The 26,067-nt window shown below is 42.5% G+C and overlaps 1 protein-coding gene across 2 annotated transcripts; it reads right to left on the bottom strand.

Moving 5' to 3' along the window:
* Positions 1-8,463: 8,463 nt before the first annotated feature.
* LOC124291360 (PDF receptor-like) lies at positions 8,464-16,216 on the bottom strand. 2 transcript variants are annotated; one of them, XM_046728343.1, is made up of 3 exons: positions 14,454-16,216; positions 14,058-14,280; positions 8,464-8,479 (listed from the first exon to the last, which is right to left on the bottom strand). In XM_046728343.1, the coding sequence occupies exon 1, from the start codon at positions 16,182-16,184 to the stop codon at positions 15,024-15,026; it is 1,161 nt and encodes a 386-aa protein (XP_046584299.1). In that variant the 5' UTR covers positions 16,185-16,216; the 3' UTR covers positions 8,464-8,479; positions 14,058-14,280; positions 14,454-15,023. The 2 variants fall into 2 exon arrangements, with proteins under 2 accessions (XP_046584299.1, XP_046584298.1); XM_046728342.1 differs by lacking the exon at positions 8,464-8,479 and having other exon boundaries at positions 13,990-14,280.
* Between the last annotated feature and the right edge of the window lie 9,851 nt (positions 16,217-26,067).

The following is a 26,067-nucleotide window of genomic DNA, read 5'->3' as shown; positions in this document are numbered from 1 at the left end:
AGTACCATGGGTGTGTGCTGTACGATGTCAATCTGAGTCCCATGTCAAGGGTTCTCTCTTGGAACGACAGTTCGTGTCAGCCATGGTATTGTTTGATATTGGAATCCCCACATTTCTGGTGTCCCCCGCCGTGATATTGCTGGGATATTGCTTAAAAAGAGGCGTAAACCATACTCGCTCACTTGAAATTGGAGTAAAACCCTAATCACTCACTTTCTACGTCGATTCGTTTAAAAAGGTGTGATGGAGTAGCTCTGTTGTCACTGTGTTCGCTCGCCACGGTCGGGTTCATTTCCCAACCTGGTTATTATGGTTACTGTATAAAGGTATTTTCTATTTCCACTCCACATTCCAGCAATATTGCTGGAAGAGTCGTAAATACCAGTTCCACTCACTTAAACCCCATGGCCATTGCTATTTATCATCATGTAGAGACGGAGCCTAGATTGGTAAATTCATTTGACTGGTTTCTATAACTGTTGACCCTTGACAATACACGTCAAGCTGTAGGCTACAGCAATACCAGTTCCCAGTACGAGGAAGGTGTCACGAACGGATATGAGGCTATTAACGAGGACGGACTGTACAGTCGATCAGAACTCTATAAAATGCTGAAAATATATTTGTGAAAAAATAATGTTTTCTCCCTCACTGCTTCTTCGTTGACGTTGCTGGAGACTTCATCTCTGTCACCTTTGGTCCTGAAAATGAATACAGCGACCAGTCACTGACAGTCAGATGCTGATGTCTGATAAATATTTAGCACATATGTTGTCAGGAGAGAGGTAAGAGCGTACTGAGAATGAAACTATTTGCGTAGAGAGAAGGGAAGAGAGATGGATAATTTTGGACACTCGACTGCAGCGCTCCCGCCATCATATATTAGCTTATTGCAGTTATCGCTGCATCAGAGACAGAACTGTTTGTTATTGTAAGCTACATACAGCAATCTTCCACGTGTATTCGTGGCGTCTCGTTCATACTCCAGTATCAGCCTACAAAACAGGTGTACTTGGAAGGATACACAACGTACCACGATATTGGTGTGCCGTGATAGGAAATACTTGTATTTATCCATGTAAGTGACATTGCTGTGAGTGTAGCGGGTCTATAAACCTTAGACTAACGCTTAGTCTCTGAATAATAGTTTAAATGGAAAAGTGACTAGTGAGATAGGAGATTCTGAGCCTGAGGAAAATGTAGGCTAGTCTCATTTATAAAGAGCTGGGCGGAAGGGAATATACTTGGGGTTCGGAGACTGTGAATGAGTGAGTGAATATGGGTTTTCGCCGCTTTTAGCAATATTCCAGCAACATCACGGCGGGGGACACCAGACATGGGCTTCACACATTGTTCCCATGTGGGGAATCGAACCCCGGTTTTCGGCGTGACGAGCGAACACATTAACCACATGGCTATCCCACCGCCCCTCGGAGATTGTGGGACAGACTACATAACCTGTATAATTATGTATATAAACTTGTAAAGTGATACTGATAACAGTGATTTGGGATGTAGATCGTATACATGGATGTAACATTGTTTGTAGATAAGATAAGATATTTATTGTATAGCATTCCATGAAGGAACAGTGCCAATATTCTACAAACTACAAATATAAACACAGTAGGTTCAAAGATAAAAAAATACACAGATACATTCCACATATAAATTATGTACATTATACCAATTTCACAAATCATATGTTGATGATTGCATGGAAACAATATGAGGCGACTATGGTAATACACAGAATACATTTAAAATTGTAAATATGATCACATATTTTGGAAACTGTATTTTGAGACTTGGAACACTCACAAGATCATTGTTCCCCTCCCCAACAGACAGTGCTTTGTGGGGGCGGTGGGGTAGCCTAGTGGTTAAAGCGTTGGCTCGTCACGCCGAAGACCCGGGTTCGATTCCCCACATGGGCACAATGTGTGAAGCCCATTTCTGGTGTCCCCCGCCGTGATATTGCTGGAATATTGCTAAAAGCGGCGTAAAACTAAACTCAGTCAGTCAGTCAGTGCCTTGTCCTGTTACGTGAACTGAGAACGTGAGATAGTAAACATGCGGTAATACGAAGGACATAGATCTATTCCAATATACTACTGACAGCGCTGAATGCGCGCAACACAATAATGGACTTCGATGCAGTAAATCCGATGAATGGAAGTGAATGAAACTAATTAGCTCTTTGGGTTGAAATAGTGCAAATTGCGGAGTATTAATGAGATTTCTGGTCACATTAAGTTAATGTTATATCATATTTTAATTCGTTGATACTAAGACATAGTATTAAACCTGAGATGATTCAAAGGAAAGTGTAAAACGTGGTTGACGTGGAGGCAGCGTGCTGCTTTAACTGCCCGGCCACCAAGTGCAGCTGTATTGTGTAAGCATGATTGGGGGTCGTGCCACTCCTCCCTGTAATACACTCGGCAGGGTCAGCTTCTAATGCTAAGTGTTTACATACGCCTAGATGGGGATGTAACGCTGTACTACATATTACGTTGATCTCGTGGTCACTGCTAAACCCCACATGTAGATTACGCTGAAGTATTTACACTCACATAGCTTCCCAACATAGATCAGGGATACTTATGGTTTTGGATATTATCGGGAATCTGACTGAGCTTCAGAAAAGTCAGAAAAAGTAAAATAAAACAGTGAAACAATATATTCTTCTAGCATCAACCATTTCTTTCATATAACATTACGGCTTTTATAAGTAACATTTAATACAGAAAAGAAATTATGAATTGTTGTGTTTGTGTGTTAATGTCCCACTATCTATAATCTATGATATGTCGTACTTTTTCTAGAAATCGACTTTAATTGCAGTCTTTTACCAGACATTGGGCTGGGTCGTTCGGAAAATCTCGGCTATAATCACGACATACACGCCCTCGGGCGATGCTCGTAGGTTCCGCATATGTAAACATGGTCACACAGGGAGGGTCTGATTGACTGGTTCCACTAACATTGCTTATCCCAGCAGATTTTGAGGTTAAGGGTTAGATAGGGAGGGGTCTGGGATATGAACCCTGAGAACAACCCTGGGGCGGCTGAGACTGTGTGGGAATACAGCACGAGGGGGGTCTTGTGTACATGGCTGGCTGGAAGGAAGCAGATACACCAATGCGCCCAACCTGATAGTCTGTCTCACAGTCCCTGGGCCGCATTATCTTCCATACTGCCTAGCCCTCACTGCAATGCTATAGCCCTAAATGAAGCAAGTCTAGATTTCTTCAGGTTCAGGAACTTCTGAATCTCACTGGGGCTTCTTTTCAATTTAACTGGGATTATTTGTTACTATCAAAATTATATATATTCAGAGACTAAGCGTTAGTCTACCAACCTGACAATTTGTAGACGAGCCATTACCCACATTTCAAATATAGAATCTTTAGAATGTGGACAAGTTGTCAGATAGAGAAAAAAGACCGAGGGGGACAAGACCTCAAACGTCAAACGTGAATCATTGATTGGTCCTTCTGTCAGACTCCAGACGTAGGGGAGCACTACTTAACGTTATGCCGTAACCTAATCATACAGACCCGGAAACAAATATGCCCAATACACTAGTAGTTTCACTGTTCTCTTCATCGGGCTTTGTATTTTTAATTTCATTTATCTATAATATAAATATTAATTGTTCTCGTCACGATATGTCTGAAATATTGCCGTTGTGACGATAAATATTCACTCACTCACTCACTCACTCACTCACAAGTATGCCCAATGCAGCCCATGCAAGTCTAGAATGTGTTGCACGTCTAGATTACCACAGTTTCTGAAATAAGGAAGTCTCTCGGGCCCTTTTTAGTCACTTTATTAACATAACTTATAATTTTTCTGTAAAATATGTTCATTTCAAAGACTAGATGTTAGACTAGCGGTTACCAAAAAGAAGAAAACTCTATCTCTGTTACTGAGCGTCCATATAGTTTACAGTTGACTTAGAGTGTTTATTCCACCTTTCGTCAAGATAGCTCACTATCTCAGAGAACGCGGTATCAATGAAAGCGACATTTTACATGCATGTTCCCACCATTGATGACACGGCAGACACATTATGAATTAGGTATATATATAGTTATGTTAGATTCATCACATATTTTGATCTTGTTTTAACATTTGATTTCACTATTCTCTTAAATTCTCACAAAAATTCCCACCTGAAACCACCAGACCGCTGAACTTTATGAAATGCATATATATGCAGAGTTGCTAATTATAGATGCTAAGATTGAGGTGAATACAGGCAGTCACTGAGTGAGTAAGTGAGTATCAGCAATATTCTAGCAATATCACGGCCTGGAAACACCAAAAATTGGCTTTACACAATGTACCCATTTGGTGATCTTCGGGGTGAAGAGCGAGCAGTTGAACTACTAGGCTACCTCAACACCCCAGTCACTGGGTGATAGAGTTTGGTTTACCGTGCTCTAAACTGGAAGCAACATCCTACGTCGGGGTATATCGACACACTAGCAGCCATGTTCCCCTAGTTAAGACCCATCCGGGTTAGAATTGGTATTCAGCAACCCATGCTTGTCGTAAGAGGCAACTAACGGGCTTTGGTGGTCAGGCTCGCTGACTTGGTTAACACATGTCATCGTATCCCACTTGTGTAGATCGATGCTTATATATCCTACGTCGGGGTATAACGACACACTAACAGCCACTGTTCCCCTAGCTAAGACCCATCTCGGTTAGAATTGGTCTTCAGCAACCCATGCTTGTCGTAAGAGGCAACTAACGGGCTTTGGTGGTCAGACTCGCTGACTTGGTTAACACATGTCATCGTATCCCAATTGTATGCATCGATGCTTACGCTGTTGATCACTGGATTGTCTGGTCCAGACACGATTATTTACAGACCGCCGCCATATAGCTGGAATATTGCTGTGAGTGGTGTTAAACAACAACCAAACCAAATCAAACCAAAACATGTTGGCTACTTGCAACATTCGCCAGAACAACCCTTCCCACCATCATGGTGTGGTAAACAGGTGAACATGCCCAAGATACGACGTCGTGACGCCGTGACGTCATGGCGTCGTGACAATATGTTACTGCTACTGATAGCACCGTCCCCTCTAGCGTTCAATGAAGGCTGGGTTCACCCTCAATCCTACAAATACGTGAGATAAGGAGTACTTCTCTCAAGCCCTCCTCATCAACAGGACTTGATAACACGGATCTGGGATGCTGGGGTGACGTCTTTCCTTGACCCACAAAATTCGTAGACAAGGGTTAATTGTTAAATAGGATGCTGTCTGAGAGAAGTGGTGCCCGTCAGTTACTTGGCTATAAAATATATCCTGAAGAAGACCTGTGGAGAAGTAGAGTTTGGAGACAGATGTGTATGTACACATACCAGCAACATTGATAAGTTCTGGAGAGACTGTTTTGGTGACTTGTTCCAATTGTGTGACACATGGAATTAACCTTTCATAATGGGCACCACACTTCACCTATGCTTCGGCGTCTCTCTCACAGTAAACACGGTTCTTTCCTCAACCCATTACAGAAGGTTTGTGGTCTTACCCCAGGCTTGGATTGATTGATGACTTTATTGCGCACCAAGGAACTGTCGATCACACTGTGTTCCTGAAGTATGGACAGTATAGAGGCTGCTATATTGAGGCCTAAACCTATGGGTGTTTTTGCAGCTTCGTCGGTAATTTCAAGCTGCATTGGACCCGTGAAAATCTTCAAAACCCATGCTTGTCGTAAGAGGCGACTAAGGGGATCGGGTGGTCAGGCTCGCTGACTTGGTTGACACATGTCATCGTATCCCAATTGCGTAGATCGATGCTCATGCTAATGATCACTGGATTACCTGGTCCAGACTCGATAATTTACAGGCCGCCGCCATAGAACTGAAATATTGCTGAGTGCGGCTTAAAACTAAACTCACTTACTCACTCACTCACTCACTCAAGCTGTATCGTGGCGGTCTTCCGCCCTGCACCATGAGTGGTATTATATATCCATGTAGTACTTCTGTCATTATTAAATAGGCAAGTCGAGATACGTAGGAAATACACATAACAAGGACATGGTCCTGTTAAGGGGACAATTAGTTCTTATTTGTATTATCTGCAAATTATAAATTCAAGCTTCTACTTTTTGTCACACAGACTTGTGTAAGTGGATGTTGGTCTAGGGGTTTTATATGCAGCATCCCATGCCGTCGCAGTGGGGACACGCAGCCAAAAATGTCACCCAGTCGGACCACCGGTCACATTTATAAATTTACCACAAGAGCACTCCCGCTGTAACTACTGGCCCCCGTCTCTAATGCAGCGTTATGCAGAACGAACTTGATACTTATCCTTACATCGATGTGTAACTCATGCGTTTACATAGTCTGTCTCACAGGCCCTGAACCACATTATTTTCCCTACTGCCTCGCCTCCCTGCAATGCTAATGCCTCAATTAAAGCATGTCTATATTTCCACTGAATTCCCATCTCACTGGGGCTCCTTTTCAGTTTAAAGGGGTAATTTGTTAATACTAAAATTATGTTCACAGACTAAGCGCTAGTCTTGAGTTTGCATTGCATTCTTCGCTCTCACGATGAGGGACATGTACCATAGACTCCACACAAAGGGAAAATGTCTTAACCTTGCATTTAGTTTGAGCATAATTTTTGTGAGCCTGCAAACAGTTTATCTAGGTTATATTTTCAAATATGATGCGCATTCAATTGTATTTGACGTAGATTTTATGCCGCTTTAATAACATTTCCAACAAAATCATGGCGGCCGAAACCAAGCATGGGTTTCACAAATTGTACTTTTGTGGAGAATCGAAACTGGGTTTAAGGGAGGAACGCTTTAATCCTTGGATTACCCCATACCTTTATCCCTTGACGTTTGTATGTACCTAGAAACGAAAACTAAGAATGACCAGAAATTTAACTCCAAACCAATGCATTGTATTTCATTTTCAAATTACGTTGCTAGCCAAAGCCTGTACATATACATAACATAATATTGCACCCTGTTGATATACACAAAATATGGATCATTATCACATATAATAATTACTTCACATAAACTATATTAGTAATTAGTAGGCAGATCAGCTCATGTGACCAACATCAAATTTCCTGTTGACGGCCGTATCATAGACCACCACAAGGGCTAATTGGGGTGGAAAAGCGTCGATTACAATGGGCAATTACAACTGTAGTAAATGTCAAGTGTGATACCTGCACGATACGATCACGGTATATAGGGCAATGTGTGTTGGAAACATGTTAGGGGCGGTGGGGTAGCCTAGTGGTTAAAGCGTTGGCTCGTCACGCCGAAGACCCGGGTTCGATTCCCCACATGGGTACAATGTGTGAAGCCCATTTCTGGTGTCCTCCGCCGTGATATTGCTGGAATACTGCTAAAAGCGGCGTAAAACTAAACTCAATCAATGGAAACATGTTAACTCATAATGAACATAATAATCATTACGATCAGCACAGCATTAATTCCACGTTGAAAGTAGAGACGTTGCTGCTCCTGGCGATGATGTTGATGGCAATACGGTGTATATTTGCCCAATCAGTAAAGGTGGGAAGGGCGTACGTGTTGTTTGAATCGAGGCAATTCGCTGTGCAGATTTACTTTTCTTACTTTTTCTTCTTTTAGGCGTTCCAGAAACAAGTGGTCGTAGGTTGTAATACTAGTGAGTGAGTTTAGTTTTACGCCGCTTTTAGCACTATTCCAGCAATATCACGGCGGGGGACACCAGAAATGGTCTTCACACATTGTACCCATGGGGAATAAACCACGGGTCATCGGTGTGAGCGAACGCTTTCACCGCTTGGCTAACCAACCGCCCCTTGCATACTTATGTCGCCTTGATTGTATCACCTCCGGGTATCCCCCACCACCAAGCTGACACGCCGTCACACTACTAAAATACTCATCAGTGTGGCGTTAAACATTACTCACTCACTGAACAATAAATGTGGTGATGTTGACGATGACAATCATGACAAAGGTGATGCTCACGTTACCAAGAAATGAAGGATGTATCCCAAAGGATTAAAGTGTTAATTTTCTTAAAGGTCGGGCATGCGTAATATTTGTTCGCCTTATTATTTTAACTGTAGACCGCCTCCGTGGTGTAGTGGTTAGAACGTCCGCCCGGAGAGCGGAAGGTCGCAGGTTCGATCCCCGACCGCGTCATACCAAAAGACGTTAAATTATGGTACTTGTTGGTCCCTGCCTGGCGCTCGGCATTAATGGGTACAACAAGGACTGGTCGGCTCGGAGTCAGTATAATGTGTCTGAGTGGGGTATTCATGCTTCACTACGGCATGGTATCTCAGTGGGTTAGCACTATAAAACCAGCTTAAGTCTGGGCTATTACAAGCAGCCGCACATACACATACACACGCATGCACGTCGTCATATGAGCGAAATATTCTCAAGCACGACGTTAAACCCAATTTCACCTCACCTCATCTTAACTGTAATTACGATACAGTTCTTCAACGGTGGCCGGACCTCCTCTTGGTGGATAGAGCGTAAGCTCGGAGACCGATGGATGGTTCGATCCCTTGGCCAACCAACACATATTAAATGTTGGTACTTGATGATATCCTGTCAGGAGTCCGGAATTAAAGGGAGAAAACAAGGACTGGTCAGCTTTTAGTGTGTCTGGGTATCCATGTTAACTTTTGTGTGAGTTATTGGTGTGCGAAAGTCAGTAATAACAGCGGAAAAAATGCGGTGAGCAATCCACCCGATGATGGATTTGCTGTAGCAAAGACTGAAAGGTCATGACTTTCAAACCAATACTTTCATAAACCATCAAAGGATGACAAGAAGCAAGCGTTTTAATGAAACAAGGGCGTGTTGTCTTGCGCATGAAGATGTCCTATACGCACATAAATATTCCTGTGAGTGCCCTTATCATGCGTCGTCTTTTCAGTGATATGTTGTGTTTGTAAGTCTGTTTGTATAGATATGTATTATTTACTCAATAAATAAACAACAACAACATGGACCACACAACAGTTTTGTTTTGAAAAAGGCAAAAGAAAGAAGGAGCACGATATACGGGTTAAAAACGATTTATTTCTGGAATGAATGAGAACTTGTGACTTTACACGGTGCCAAAACAATATATCACTTCTAATCGACGTAACCGCCGCATAGGGAATCATGAGCTCATCTCTAACATGGTTGTTTTTGTAGAACTTACTGTATTACTTCAGACACTTGCTTGGGTTTCAGAGATACCAGATGTACATACCGCAGTCTAAGGATAGAGAATATTATACTAAGATTGATTATTTAATTGAATATCGTCTAATGAACAATAGAAAGAAACCAGAATTTTTTTTTTCTAATAATAAAGAAATCTAGACTTGCCAAATTATTGTAGACTTTCCGTGAGTTTTCGAATACTTTTGCTTCACGGTCTAACAGTAAATATCCAGTGTATTTCAATACACGGTGGTTAACAGGTGTGTTTTGCAATACCATAGCACTATAAGGACACACGGAGGACACATGGTGGAAAGAGGACACATGATGGGAAATTACAAAGTATGACATAAGGATAGCAAGAAACCGTAAATGCATGATTAAAACTATTAACGAGTACAAAGTATACATGCCGTATTTCCTCTATTAGACGCCCGGAATTTATTAATTATTAATTTTGTCCAAGCCGTTGACCCGGTCCCGTCGGTCTCGAGGCTCGGCGTCTGTTCTGTTAAATACTGGCACGCACTACTTAACCAAATCCAAAATTCCACCCCTATACAAAGGATACATTTGCAGGAAAAGACCCTTTGAATTACTGACGCATCACAGTACAAGGCTCCCAACCTCTGTTGTTCGGGCAAAGCCCATAGCACGGCTTAAAACAAAGACTGACACTTATTGGATTCATGAGTCTAATAGAGGGAATATGGTAGATCTTCACATGTTGTTCAGAGGGCATTGGTAAGCTGAGGTTTTGACATAAACACAGGCGAGGCCCTCATAATTATTTCTACACTTATATGTGCAATTAATTATAACATTTGTGTTATGTTTCTACAGCCATCAAAGTATACCATATATTTACAGAATAGGAGGAACAAACAGTCATAACAAAAATACGTAAACATATATACTGGCAGTGAAAGCTGTCACGAGGCACTTGACCACACGGCGGTCAACAATAATACCAGTGATAAATGACCAATATCATACAGTCTATATGTACATCCAGCCAAGGAGGTGTGTGTTCTGGAGTGGCACATAATGTGGGTTCTGTCGCGAAGTATAATGTGGGTCCTGGAGTGGAGCATAATGTGTGTTCTGTCGCGAAGTATAATGTGGGTCCTGGAGTGGAGCATAATGTGTGTTCTGTCGCGAAGTATAATGTGGGTCCTGGAGTGGAGCATAATGTGGGTCCTGCAGTGGAGTATAATGTGGGTCCTGGAGTGGAGCATAATGTGTGTTCTGTCGCGAAGTATAATGTGGGTCCTGGAGTGGAGCATAATGTGTGTTCTGTCGCGAAGTATAATGTGGGTCCTGTCGCGAAGTATAATGTGGGTCCTGGAGTGGAGCATAATGTGGGTTCTGTCGCGAAGTATAATGTGGGTCCTGGAGTGGAGCATAATGTGGGTCCTGGAGTGGAGCATAATGTGGGTCCTGGAGTGGAGCATAATGTGGGTTCTGTCGCGAAGTATAATGTGGGTCCTGGAGTGGAGCATAATGTGGGTCCTGAAGTGGAGTCCAATGTGGGTCCTGGAGTGAAGTATAATGTGGGTCCTGGAGTGGAGCATAATGTGGGTCCTGAAGTGGAGTCCAATGTGGGTTCTGGAGTGGAGCATAATGTGGGTCCTGCAGTGGAGCATAATGTGGGTCCTGAAGTGGAGTCCAATGTGGGTCCTGGAGTGAAGTATAATGTGGGTCCTGGAGTGGAGCATAATGTGGGTCCTGAAGTGGAGTCCAATGTGGGTTCTGGAGTGGAGCATAATGTGGGTCCTGGAGTGGAGTCCAATGTGGGTTCTGGAGTGGAGCATAATGTGGGTCCTGGAGTGGAGTATAATGTGGGTCCTGCAGTGGAGCATAATGTGGGTCCTGAAGTGGAGTCCAATGTGGGTCCTGGAGTGATAGTACAATGGGTCCTGGAGTGGAGTATAATGTGGGTCCTGGATGGAGCATAATGTGGGTCCTGCAGTGGAGTACAATGTGGGTCCTGGAGTGGAGCATACTGTGGGTCCTGGGTGGAGTATAATGTGGGTCCTGGAGTGGAGCATAATGGGGTCCTGAGTGGAGTCCAATGTGGGTCCTGGAGTGGAGTACAATGTGGGTCCTGGAGTGGAGCATAATGTGGGTTCTGGAGCAATAGTGGAGTATAATGTGGGTCCTCCTGCAGTGGAGTATAATGTGGGTCCTGGAGTGGAGCATAATGTGGGTCCTGAAGTGGAGTATAATGTGGGTTCTGAAGTGGAGTATAATGTGGGTCCTGAAGTGGAGTATAATGTGGGTTCTGTAGCGGAGTACAATGTGGGTTCTGAAGTGGAGTATAATGTGGGTCCTGAAGTGGAGCATAATGTGGGTTCTGTAGCGGAGTACAATGTGGGTTCTGAAGTGGAGTATAATGTGGGTCCTGAAGTGGAGTACAATGTGGGTCCTGAAGTGGAGTACAATGTGGGTTCTGTAGTGGAGCATAATGTGGGTCCTGGAGTGGAGTACAATGTGGGTTCTGTAGTGGAGCATAATGTGGGTTCTGTAGCGAAGTATAATGTCGGTCCTGGAGTGGAGTATAATGTGGGTTCTGTAGCGGAGTACAAGTTTTGTTCTGTAGCGAAGTAAAACATTGGTGCTTTTTTTTTTAATGTGATCTGTGATTTTTACATCCTAAACACACTTTCGGCATGTTCTGTCATGTTTCGGATATAACACAAGAAGTGACCTCTTCTCACAACCTAAATACAACATCCATACACCCTAAACATTATATATTTTCAGGAAAAAGTGTATCACACCGAAACATGAGTCTCATCAATCTATTCAGGCAATGACCTACTTTTCAGCCGATCCAAATTTTCTTGTGTGAAAGTGAAAATAGACATCACAAACAACTATGGTTACACTGAATTCAAATTCCTTGTTTCACAAGAAAATGGTCTTTACAAATAAATTTTAATTTTAAACTTTAATAACATCGTATTTCTATATTTTATGGCGAGGTGTAGGCAGCATGACCTTAACTAAGACGTCACAGACTGCCTGTTTGATGAGGCAGAGCCTCGTTTTCAGATTTCCACGATTTCCAGGTTTCCGTTTGTCAGAGCTCGCTGTATGACAGAGCACGCTGCACGACGTGTTTGCAAGGATTAGAAGGAGCGTAGTGTTGCAATATACAAGTGCTTAGATGTCTCAAATAATACTGATTAATATTTATGTATCCAGTTAAATGAATTGGTCTCAAAATTCTGGACTGGTTGTTGTACTAAGTTCCGCAATAGGACGAAACCCTGTCAGCAGGAAACGAGACTGTTGTGTAATCAATGTTTTGACTTGCATCTTTGCGTATTAAAATAATCTTAACATGTTTGAATTTTGTTTAGAATCAATGCATGTTTAAATAAAGTGCATCATTGGGCATCAAATATATGCAATATATATATGTCAAATATTGACATTGGTTGTAAAACCATATCATAGTCACGTGCGCTTATACGAACTTGGGTAATATTAACATAACAAATAAATTAACTTAAAAAACAAATAACCTACGTAGAACAGGTTACGTCGTAGCGTGAAATCAAAATATTGCATTTTAGACTCCGCCGTTGCGAAAATAAAATGTCTGTTGTTGTATTACGACTAATACTATTTCTGTCATACAGGAAGCTCACAGTGGTCTCTGACCGGTAAGAGAGATAGGACCCCGACATTTTAAAGTTCACACTTAACAAGATTAAAACATATAATCAGGGTTGATTTCCTGAATACATAACACTGGAAAAAAACTTTTAATACAAGCACAAACAGGTGCCCCAAAAAGCAAACTTGATCAGATATAACGTTTCGTGATTTTCTGTACGTTTGCAAATCGTAAGTCTATGTCAAAGCAATAACGAAATGGTGAGGGCCTAATGTACTCTGACGTATCAGAGATCTCTCACCTCTTAATACATTTGCTTCAAAGCTACAGCCCGTATTTAAGTGGTTGCCATTAGAACTGATGAGGTAAGTGCCATTGTGGATGTCTGATCTGATACAAGACTCCCACAATGTGGGCTCCGGGACAGCCAGGCAGCGCAACATCAACAGTGGTTGTCGTCGTCGTTATAATCGCTAGCATGATTACATCCCTACAAAGGAAGTTGTTGTCATCGGACCCATCTAACGTGTGCCACCTGTTGCGATAACGAGCCGGCAAATGGCACGAGTCCTACACAATGTCTGTAAATGTGAGCACTTGTTCCACGTGTCATAAGTAATGGATGAGAACTGCCGGTGTATTGTCAGGCTTGGGTCATAATAATATACATGTGTTGAGGCTTTTATGTTGGCGATAACAGCTACAACGACAGTTCCAAAATCAAAAGAAACCCTTAATGGGCAGAACAATCGCCGAAATACTGCACACGTAAAGTCCTGCACACGTAAAGTCCTGCACACATTTTTGATATCAATATCAAAGAAATCATTAAAGGATAACCTATTCATGTTTTGTTCACCCCAGCCCGCCTCCGTGGTGTAGTGGTTACAGCGTCCGCCCGGAGAGCGGAAAGTCGCGGGTTCGATTCCCGACCGCGTCATACCAAAAAGACGTTAAAATATGGTACTTGTTGGTCCCTGCCTGGCGCTCGGCATTACTGGGTACAACAAGGACTGGTCGACTCGGAATCAGTATAATGAGTGGGGTATTCATGCTTAACTGCGGCATGGTATCTCAGTGAGCTAGCACTATAAAACCAGCTTCAGTCTCGGCTAGTACAAGCAGCCACATATACACACGCTTTCACGTCGTCATATGAGCAAAATATTCTCAAGTACGACGTTAAACCCCATTTCACCTCACCTCACCATTTTGTCCACCCTAAAACATGGGTGAATACTTTCTTTTGTCCGTTAGTATATATCATCAGCATACATATATGAATGACTGTCAAATAGTGAACAAGTGGCAGTGAATCAGCTACCTCCAGGGGTTTCTTCACCATAAGCAAACTTGGTGCCTCGCGAATCGGATGTCAATACCCCGACAGTACGTCCGTTCTCAACACTGAGCGTAAGTTCCTAACACTCTAGGGGCGGTGGGATAGCCTAGTGGTTAAAGCGTTGGCTCGTCACGCCGAGGACCCGGGTTCGAATCCCCCACATGGGTACAATGTGTGAAGCCCATTTCTGGTGTTGTTGCTGGAATATTGCTAAAAGCGGCGTAAAAACAAAACTCAGTCAGTCAGTCAGACCTAACACTCTAGCATCATCCACCGGGTATTCTAATGACCAACTGCTGAAACATCAGCTATTATAACGTTCAATTGCTGATATATGGGGTATCCTAAGATGTGATTGATGGTTGCACTGATGATTACACCATAATTACAAACAGTCTTTTACCTCCCGTCAACTAATATCTCTTACGGCTTTCACACTTAAATGGTAAGTGAAGCCATGTGTACAAAATAAAATCCGACATTAACTGTGTAGATTGTCGGTAATACAATGTACCACCTGCTTTCCAAACGTGTAAGGTTTTTGACATGGCTGATTTAAATGTTGTGTCCACAGTGATGAAGGTGTGCAACATTTACCTCTCTATTAAAACAAACGAACTAGGTACTTTTAGCATACATAATAAATTCAGGACACAACAGCAAGACTTACGTATGATCCGAATACTTGTGAAATGTTGCAATTGATGTTTCATATTGAAAACAGCAGGGCCTACAGTCTTAGTTTCGTTGAATGAATAAAACAATGGGAAATAAGATTAGGAACACGTACTCCGTTGTGAATGTTGGTTGGAGACTGTCCTTCTAGTAGTAACAGCAGCACCATGTCTCCGTGTCCAAGAAACACAGGAGAACGGCGATGAGGAGAGGCCGAATTCCCTTCACAATAGTCTCCGCAACAGAGACCGACTCCACGATACCATACGAGCACAGGGTCAGGTAGACTTCCGCCGCCGCAAGAAGTAGCAGGAGCAACACGACCTTCCACACACTCTGCAACACTAGACGGATCTCAGTACACTCATAGGCGACAAGAGGACGACAGGTTGCCCACCACATACACAAAAACAACATGAGCAGAGCAATTGCGATGATGAGGAACTTCGGGGCATCCGTGATCCAGTGGGTACTGTCTAGCTGGTAGTACAACACGCACGCTAGGTTGCTACGAAGGAAAAAGGTCACGGCCACAACCCAGGCGGAAGCTAGCATTACCGGAAGTCCGAATCCCAAGAAGAAGGAAAGGAGGAGACGCCCCCTGTTAAGGTTGCATTTTCTTAGCCAGATCATGTAATTTATTCCGAGAACCATCAACCAGGAGTAGGTGGCAAGTTCCGAGAATCTTCTGAGATAAGTTATTGTGATGCAAGATGTTGGATTTTCTGATAAGCTACGATCGCTTTGTGTCGGGTCGTCGATATATTGCATCACGTTGAAGGTCAAGGACACAAGGGAGATAAGCAGAGCTGATAGGAATAGCGGGATGAGAATCTGATAGCGTAGAGACCATTTCTTGATACAACATCCGAATATGATGATGGCGATGATGAGGGCGAGAGCGGCTATGCAATTCAGGAAGTAGAAGAGAAGGTCGTTTGTGAGGACAGCGACATCTATACTCACCTCCTGCACTGCCGCGGTAGGGACGTAGGGAGTTGTCTCCTCTTCCTCGTCAGGCAGAACGCAGGTTGTGTAATTTGTCCAAACCGCGAATTCGTTTCCCGGTGGACTATACCACGTGCCATTCCTATTACACTTCTTGTAGGCGTGACCAGTTGACGTGAAACCGTCAACTGAAGGGCAAGGTCGACTAATGGTCATCCCTGGTAAGGTAGGTGGCCAACAGATGTAGCCATCGAATGTCGCATTGCAAAAACTCTTGGGGTACAGGTGTTTGATGCTGTTTAGACATTCCTCCGTAGCCTTTTTGAGTCCATCAGAAATACGTTTGTTCATTCCCTCCATATTTGGACATTAACTTCAAATACTTCAGAACGTGTTTCAAGCTGGCGGCACAATTTTTCTTTGGCAAAGCGAGATCCTTTTTGAGTTAAACTGTTATCAACTCTGGCAGTGCTGAAGTACCAATCTGTCCCTGGTAGTTATACAGTCAACCAGAGCACCTATTAACTTTTGCTTGACTGAAAACACATACAGTTTCACTTTGCCTCAGTCGGAATCACATGCACATCCGCTGCCCATTAATCTTCGTTAAAGTGGAAGAAGCGACGTCCGTGTATAAAAGCTGTATACGTTGTCTGTTCCGAATGAGCGGTTACGATGCTGAAGAGAAAAGAACACTTATTACATATAACACCTAGAAACAACATAAGTCAAAAAAGAGTTTTTCCCAAGTGTCAGTTGCTTTCGGTATTATTTTAAATCCTCTTACGCTGCGAGGAGTTTGCACGTCTGCACACTACAGCTGTGTTCCAAACTCTATCATGTTATAACAAGGATGTCAAGCTCCGAACAGTGACCTCTCCTGTTAAAAATACATTACAGATCAGTTCTCCTGGGAGGAACAGATTAACGCTCTTCAGTGGATAAGCAACGCCGGTTCCTCACCAACTCGTGTGGTCAGATGAAGACCAGGCTAGTGCTAAAACGACACCAATATGGAGTTTATCAGCAATCAAACAGACAAATGAAACATTGAAAACAGGTGCTTGTGTAGACGTAATTTGTCATTTTCTTTTGCTAGCATTTCTAATAATATATTTTATGGCAAAACAGGAACGGAACTTGTTTGTTGAACAAAACCCCCTCCATGCATTCATCAACTCACCCCCTCATGGAGCGGCACGTGTGGGTGGACATAGAGTCCCGGGGTACACATGTTTTACCCTGACCAGCATCAAGCATCACTCTCCACTGCCCTCTTATCGTGCTAATCTAGAGACAGGGGTTTGGGGTGTACATGAAAGATGCGACTGTTTGGAAAAGATTGTGTATCTTATAAAACAACATACTGGACATAGAGATCATTTACACAGCTGCCTGAAGGGCCTTGACTATCACTATCTGAATATCTTGAAGAGCGGCTGGATATTTAGATAGATTATATGCACGCAGTTTCCTTTCTTTGACCATTGGTTCATAGATTCAAGCTGATCGAAAACATTGTCAGATATTTGAGACTGCACATATAATATCGCGTTTTAATGTGTTAGAATATTTTTTTAAATACTTTAATGTGTTTCTTGCATTAACCAAAACATTTTCTTATCACGAAAAGATATTTAACCAATCTCCAGAGAAAATGAAAATGGTTCTTGAATGAACTGTCTTTATTTGACAAATGGTTGTATTTCCTGTTTATGCAGTTAGGGCGAACATCCGTGCTCGTAATTTTCCTCAGATCGCATTTATCCTCGTTCTTTGACATTATCTTTGCATATATAGTGACAAGATATCTCACCCCTGTTCTTTACGTCTACCGGAGTGTCTACGGCTGACAGGGCAATTACAATAATATATGGTTATATCGCCTCTTGTGTTGTTCCAGCAATACCTGACCAATTCCATTGTCATGGAATAGTTAGATGAAACAAAATGTCTGTTTCCAAATTGAATCATCTTAGATGTGTGATCTGATGAATGTGTTTGCAATATAGAACCCGATTTCTTTCGAAATGTTGAGCACAACAAACGAGCATTTACATGATCTGCCAGGGGTGTAAGGATGCCAGCCCCTCCTGCTCTGTAACAAATTGCTCGCTGAAAACTTGAGACGGCTAAAATATGCTCTCATCAATTAGGTTGGGAAAACATACTTTTAACTAGATGTCTGCGCCAGTGTTTTCCCTGGGTTTTCAAATTTCATTCATGAATGTGCGACAAATGACCACGTTACTTTTGGAGGAAAACCCCAAATATATTGATTTGCACGTGAAACATGATATTCACACATAACGGTTCTCAAATGTACACGAATGTGATGCATGTCACCAGTAGATCAAAACTTTACCGTAAAAAGGATTAAGGCGTTATAGTTATAGTACACGTTCAAGTTGTGATGGAAACGCAGGGAAAATATCAGAGTTCATTTCTGTAACATATACATGATTCACGCTAAATCTTGTTCTCTAGAATATAACATATGGGCGTAATGCAAGTCACAAATATAATAAGGATATGGTTTAGAAAATGTATTTATCATTTGGATTCTTGACTTTACTTATACAAAAACGAAATCATTACGATTGCTGAACAAAAGAGATTTGATAATATACTCACCGACAGGTTGTTGCGGAGAGAGTGGACTTTGCGTCTGGTCCAAAGTTCCTCGTGACATTGTGGCATTTTACAATTAACACGTTAATTAACCACGCTTTTGTAAATCAACATCTAATTAGCTATAACTATATGAACATGATAGGTCAACTGAAAGCATGAGACGGATATACATGTTTTGGGCTAGACGCGATTTATAGGGTTCACGGTATCTGTATAAACGGCCAGATTTGTCGGTGGTGTATTACAAAGCTGAAATTGCTCCTGGCTTACTGCGAAGGTCGTAAATTGATTGAAGCGTATTGAGTGGCGGGTGTGATTACATCTATTAGAATAATACAGCAACGCCATCTCCACAGGGAAGCCATTAACACAACCCATGTAATGTTAAAACACAAGTATTACTTAAACGATAATACAGTCATTGTGTACGGAGAAGATATTTATCCTTTTCTTCGGAAATCCTTAAAAACTTTTCTCCATTTGTTAATGTTTCTTTCATTGCCGTGTGGAGATTAATAGTTTAAGATGATAGTCAAGTTATAGTAATGGCGTCCTTGAGTGGCATTTATTATCTTTGTATTATAGTAATTACTTTAAAAGTATTAATTATTGAAATGATTTAGTTATAACTATGTATTAATTGGTTGTCAAGGTGACGTGCTGATATAGCTGTGGCTTGACATTAGATGAGTGAAAACGGCAGTTTTATTTTATCTCAGGTTATACAAGATACTGCGCTTTGGTGCTTCTGTGATATGTGGTCTGATTAAGATTATCAGTTAAAGTAGATTTTGTGTACTGTTAGTCGTAATTTCCCTCGGGTATGGCACTCTGATTGGTCATGTCTGTACTTATTTAGTCTGTTATTGGTTGTATCTGTACTGCTCATACTGTGTTCCCCTTGTGGCACGTTGTGTTCCTGCTGTGGCACGTTGTGATTGGTTGTATCTGTACTGCTCATACTGTGTTCCCTTTGTGGCACGTTGTGATTGGTTGTATCTGTACTGCTCATACTGTGTTCCCTTTGTGGCACGTTGTGATTGGTTGTATCTGTACTGCTCATACTGTGTTCCCCTTGTGGCACGTTGTGATTGGTTGTATCTGTACTGCTCATACTGTGTTCCTCCTTTGTGGCACGTTGTGATTGGTTGTATCTGTACTGCTCTCATGTTGTGTTCCTCTTGTGGCACGTTGTGATTGGTTGTATCTGTACTGCTCATACTGTGTTCCTGTACCTTGTGCGTTGTGATTGTGTTCCCCTTGTGGCATTGGTTGTATCTGTACTGCTCATACTGTGTTCCCGTTGTGATTGGTTGTATTGTGGCACGTTGTGATTGGTTGTATCTGTACTGCTCATACTGTGTTCCCTTTGTGGCACGCTGTGATTGGTTGTATCTGTACTGCTCATACTGTGTTCCCCTTGTGGCACGTTGTGATTGGTTGTATCTGTACTGCCCTCACGTTGTGTTCTCCCCTTGTGGCACGTTGTGATTGGTTGTATCTGTACTGCTCATACTGTGTTCCCCTTGTGGCACGTTGTGATTGGTTGTATCTGTACTGCTCATACTGTGTTCCCCTTGTGGCACGTTGTGATTGGTTGTATCTGTACTGCTCATACTGTGTTCCCTTTGTGGCATCGTTGTGATTGGATTGTCTGTACACGTTGTGATTGGTTGTATCTGTACTGCTCATACTGTGTTCCCCTTGTGGCACGTTGTGATTGGTTGTATCTGTACTGCTCATACTGTGTTCCCCTTGTGGCACGTTGTGATTGGTTGTATCTGTACTGCTCATACTGTGTTCCCCTTGTGGCACGTTGTGATTGGTTGTATCTGTACTGCTCATACTGTGTTCCCTTTGTGGCACGTTGTGATTGGTTGTATCTGTACTGCTCATATTGTGTTCCCCTTGTGTGGCACGTTGTGATTGGTTGTATCTGTACTGCTCATACTGTGTTCCCTTTGTGGCACGTTGTGATTGGTTGTATCTGTACTGCTGATACTTGTGTTCCCCTTGTGGCACGTTGTGATTGGTTGCATCTGTACTGCTCATACTGTATTCCCCTTGTGGCACGTTGTGATTGTACTGTTGTATCTGTACGCTCATACTGTGATTGGTTGGTATCTGTAACCCTGACGTTGTGTTCCCTCTGCTTTGTGGCACGTTGTGATTGGTTGTATCTGTACTGCTGACGTTGTGTTCCCTTTGTGTACACGTTGTGATTGGTTGTTGTATCTGTACTGCTCATACTGTGTTTGTGGCACGTTGGCACGTTGTGATTGGTTGTTGGTTGTATCTGTCTGTACTGCTCATACTCCTGTTCCCAGTGGCACGTTTTCTGTACTGCTGATTGGTTGTTGGTCTGTACTGCTCATGTATTCCTTGTGATTGGTTGCCCATTGTGATTGGCTGTCTGGTGATACTTGTATTGCTCGTGGTCCATCCTTCAGTGACCGCTCTGACTGGTTACATCTGTACTCCTCATGTTTTACCCACGTGGAGGCCAGTTGTCGGTCCATTTGGCTGTTCTTCTATTACTTATTCTGTATTCCCCTGTCGATCTGTCTTGTTTACATTTCTAATGGAGGCAGTCTCTGTGTTCCCTCTGGTAATGTTATATATTTTAGCTATGTTTATATGTAGTGAGAAACACAATGAGATGTAACACGGGCTTGATGGTTTGGGTTTGTGGGCTGGTGGGTTTAGTTTGTTGAAATGTCGTTTCATTGGGCTATATGATTAAGATATGGTTTGAAAGTTTGCATAGTAAATGTAGTGGGTTTGGTTCTACTAGAACCGGCGGAAATATGAAATATTATAGCCAAAATTATATTTGTATTTTACATTTAAACTTTGATCTTTGAAATAATGAATGACCTTTCCAAATTTCCAAATATCCAAGTGTATTTTGGGATTATCTAACTTTGACACTGAACTCGTTTTGATAAAAGCCGATTCACCACAGACACATGCTGAAATGCAATATATGTTTGTTTTCGTTTGGTTGTTGTATAACGCTTCACTCAGCAATACACTTCACTCTATGACGTCAGTCTGTAATTATCGACTCTGGACCAGACAATGCAGTGATCACCAGCTTGAGCATCGATCTAGGCAATTGGGATTCGATGACATGTGTCAGCCAAGTCAGCGAATCTAAAAACCCGATCCCGTTAGTCGCCGCTTACGACAAGCATGGGTTGCTGTAGACCAGTTTTACCCGGATCTTCACGGGTCGGCAATATTAGAACAGTTTTTTTCCACCTGTTGTTCACTCGTACTGCGTCAGACGACATGATGCAAGCTGCAGTGGAAGCGAGAGAAGGGAAGTCATGTAACTGTTGACATGAAGTTACAGTATGAGTATTTAAATTTGTAAGCAAAAGGTTAAACGAAACTATACATTTTATATGGAAATATTATATGGTGTTATAATTTTTCACATGTAAAATGTATATATCAAGATCACGTGAACCAATGAGATATCAACATTCTGATGTGGAGATAATTTTAAAGTTGTTACGTTTGAAGTGTTGACAGTCCTTGTGGGGCGCTGAGGTGACAACTCAGTCTCCCGGTTGATCCCGCGCACAGCGTCATCCCCAGTTAAAACCAGTTCTCAATGGGGCACGTGAACGTGGTTTCCTTGTTGCGTGGTCCTGCGTGTGGTGGCTTGTCAGCAGCAAGGAAGGATAACAATATATATGGATGAACAACTTCTTTATTGCTGTGAGAGCGACGTTTCGGTGAAGGTTCTAACACCGTTATCAAGCAAATGATGAGCAGCGTTCGAACTTAACGTTGGTCCGTAGGCCCGAAGCCGACTGAAAAACCACACGGACCCATAGGTTTTGTTTTCTACAGGTCCCCAATAACTAAGAGTATTATTTCCATATTAGAATATAGAGCCTACACATTCTGATCAGGACCCACAACTGATGATCGATTCTGGGTCGTAAGGGACTGCAGCTTTGCAGGGTTAAGGGCAAACACTATTTGTCAGAGAGGTGTGTGTGTATGTATTACCGTCTTGGCATCTGCAGATGATCGGGCGGTAATATGGCAAGCCGGTTATAACGGCGGCTGATCGTTTACTTTGTAATGCCCTACATAACTGGTGTAGTAGGAGCAGGATGGCCATTAACCTAGAAATGCCAAAGAGGTACATTTAAGGGTCAGTCACAGAGGAAGATTGCGCCTTTAACCACGGGAAAATAAAACTCAATCTTCACACTTTTAGTTTACTGAGACTATTGTTGACTGTAAACTGAATTGCTCGGCTGTCTCTGAAACAAACAGATATAATATATCCCTTATCACAGTAGGCAAGTCTAGATTACTGGAGTGTGTGAAAATAAAAAAAGTCTCTTGGTGTCATGTTTCCAGATTTGATTAAGATAATTTAACAATATCGTAATTTCTTTTGCATTGTATTTCTGTAAAATAGCTACAGCTCTTCGGTTGTGGTGTATCTCTTTTTCTTCGTGTATCTAATATTGCAAACAGTTGGATGACACGACCGGTTCACGTGAGGAAGAAACTTTGAATATTGCGAACTGATATGATAATGGATGCTTTACATTCGGAATCTGTTCACTCGAAATGTCGGCGAGTTAAGCTGTTCAGTTTTCATATCAGACTGTACGACGGTATGCTCTGGTTTATTTTCAGCTGTGAGTATGTCTGATTATAATCTGACTTTGGTCATCATCCAGCCTATCTTCGTGGACTGGTTTACGTTACGGTTATTCTACATGAGGACGTATTTACTTCTGTGAAATGTACCTTCACTCAAAGTGTTAACTGTATGATAACACGGGTAATGTATGTGGATTTGATCATGTGGAGGGTGTGCCACAGGAAGGATGAGAACCAGAGTTTTAGGTTATACCTCAGTTAATTGGGTTTGTATCAGGATGTATAGTCGATGTTATCGGGGAGGAGGGTTTTTAAAACTCGGAAGTTGGGTTGGTCTTGACGGCGAATTCATTGATGGTTATTGAGACATGAGAATATAGTAGACGTGTATCTGGTGGAAACAAATTGAGAGCCACAGGCTTAATACGGGATATTTATTACAATGCGAAAACCACGAACTACATGTCACGAAGTACATGTTATGATTCCCCGACCGCGTCATACCAAAAGACGTTAAAATAACGGTACGTGTTGGTCTCTGCCTGGCGCTCGGCATTAATGGGTACATCAAGGACTGGTCGGCTCGGAGTCAGTATAATGTGTCTGAGTGGGGTATTCATGCTTCATTGCGGCATGGTATCTCAGTGAGCTAGCACTAGAAAGCCAGCTTCAGTCTGGGCTAGTACAAGCAGCCGCACATACACATACACACGCATGCACGTCGTCATATGAGCGAAATATTCTCAAGCACGATGTTAAACCCAATTTCACCTCACCTCACCTCACGTCATGATCATATAAGATTAAAACAGAGGTACATGTTACACAATAGTGTTTAGCGCCGCACTCAGCAATTTCCAGCTATATGGCGGTGGCCTTAAATAACCAAGTATGGGCCAGACAATCCAGTGAGCTGCGGCATGAGCATCGATTTACGCAACTGGGATACGATAACATGCATAACCCAAGTCCGAGTCACCTCTTACAGTGACATCAAGAACTTGCAGTAAGTCGTCATTGTGAAAAATAAAGATGGGTTAACTTTGCGATTACTGCATATAAAAAGCGACGTGCATGAACGTGTATGTGTGTGGCTGCTTGTTCTATTAGCACGGACTAATACCAGTTCTATAGTGGTATCCCAAATAGATACCTTGTCTGGTTAACATGGATACCCCACACCAAGATACAGTGTAGCGACTCGGTGCCAAGCAATCCTCCTTTATGTCCCCTTAATGCTGAGTGCGAGACACGTTCTTATCGCTTTGCGGATCGAACCACCACCCTGCGGCTCTCCAGGCAAACGTTCTATCCACTGGACCACGAAGGCGGTCTGTTTCTGGTCTTAAACTGAAAAGGAGCCCTACCTAAAACCTGGGGAAATCTAGACTTGCTTCATTTAGGGCTTTAGCATTGCAAGGAGGGCTAGGTGGAAGGGAAAATAACGTGGTTCAGGGACTGTGAGACAGACTAGTATCTGGGATGTAGCATGTTAAATAGTATGTGGTAGGGCTTTTAACTACGTGACATGTTAAGCTGACATTATTGTGTTAATTTCATATATATTCTCGGCGAAAAACAACAAAATTGCTGATGCTAAGCAAAATCCCCTCACTGTTAATTGTATACAGGATACCATCGATAAAGGAATCTTCTTACATTTCAGAAAAGATGGACACTTCGACACGGCTTACAACAGGAGTGGCACCTTATTTTATAGAATGTGCTTTATAGGCGTCTCTGTTACATACACCTGTTGTACACGTTGTACATCAAGACGTTGTTTATCCAAATATCTTATCCTTATGTATTCCGCGAAATGTTTCGTGATTTTCAAAAGATACGGAATCTTAATGAATCACCGTCGGAAACGACCAACAGTCTGGTCCGAGAGCAGTACATTAAGATCAAGTTGAACCAGATATCCCTGGACGATCAAGTGTCTGGGCCAACAGATACAGCAATCTTGGCGCCGTGTGACTGACCTGCTCCCAACATGGTCGTCAGGTCTTATGATTGTTTCTGAAACTGCGATAAACCCAACAATCGTGAATTGGCCCCAGGTTAACCATCTGGAGCCCCTTGCTGTGGATGTAGCCTGCAGCATCGGACAACCACCGGACGTGAACCTATGTAAACATTGGCGTTGTTATTGTCTTAGCGCCGCTGTATACTGGAACCTACTGAAATGTTACAATGATCAATCAACACGACTGAAGCACGTGTCCAGTGAAATACATAACAGAGACTATCATGCATTAAGAAGTTCGAGACTACAGATCGTAATAGCCTGTGTTTACTCCGCGAACATCCAGATGAGCAGGCAACACTGAGTTTCGGTTAAAGCCGTTTTGCGCATTATTTCGTTTATATCACAGCGTTTTGTCTTCATGTGGGAGTAAAGCCCAACATGCTTGGTTTGATGGTTTGTGGTTAACGCCGCACTCAGCAAGTTTCCAGCTATAAGGTAGCGGCCTGTAAATAATCAAGTCTGGACCAGACAATCCAGTGATCAGCATCGATCTACGCAATTGGGTTGTAGTATGACATGTGTCAACCAAGTCAGCGAGCCTGATCACCCGATCACGTAAGTCGCCTCTTACAACAAGCATGTGTTGCTGAAGACCAATTCTAACAATGATCTTCACGGGTCGCCCAGCATGCTACAAGTGCCAGAAATTTACTAAAACCAACCAGCACAGGCATGGAACGGACAAGGTTTGGAGACTCAATTTGAGCAGTTGATCACATTCTATTCTGGCACTTATAAGGGACACAACTTAACCCCACGAATACCAGCAATTAGAAAGTAAATGTTAAACATAAAACCAAAGTAATATATTCATTAACACATCACCAGTGGGTGTTTAAAGTAGCTGCAACTGCATTTCTAGCTGTGTCAGGCTGCATCCGGGACAAACGAGCAAGCAGATAATGGTTCAAAAGTTTCACTCACGCAAGGCTAGGCCAT

Source organism: Haliotis rubra, unplaced genomic scaffold (genome assembly GCF_003918875.1).
Source record: "Haliotis rubra isolate DU_JTF1 unplaced genomic scaffold, ASM391887v1 Scf49, whole genome shotgun sequence".
NCBI classification, from domain to species: Eukaryota; Metazoa; Mollusca; class Gastropoda; order Lepetellida; family Haliotidae; genus Haliotis; species Haliotis rubra.
Note: the sequence above shows the minus strand (reverse complement) of the source record. Positions and strands in the feature narration are given on the sequence as shown.

Coding starts and splice junctions, on each gene's coding strand:
- LOC124291360 (XM_046728343.1), bottom strand. CDS start 16,184: ATGGAGGGAATGAACAAACGTATTTCTGATGGACTCAAAAAGGCTACG.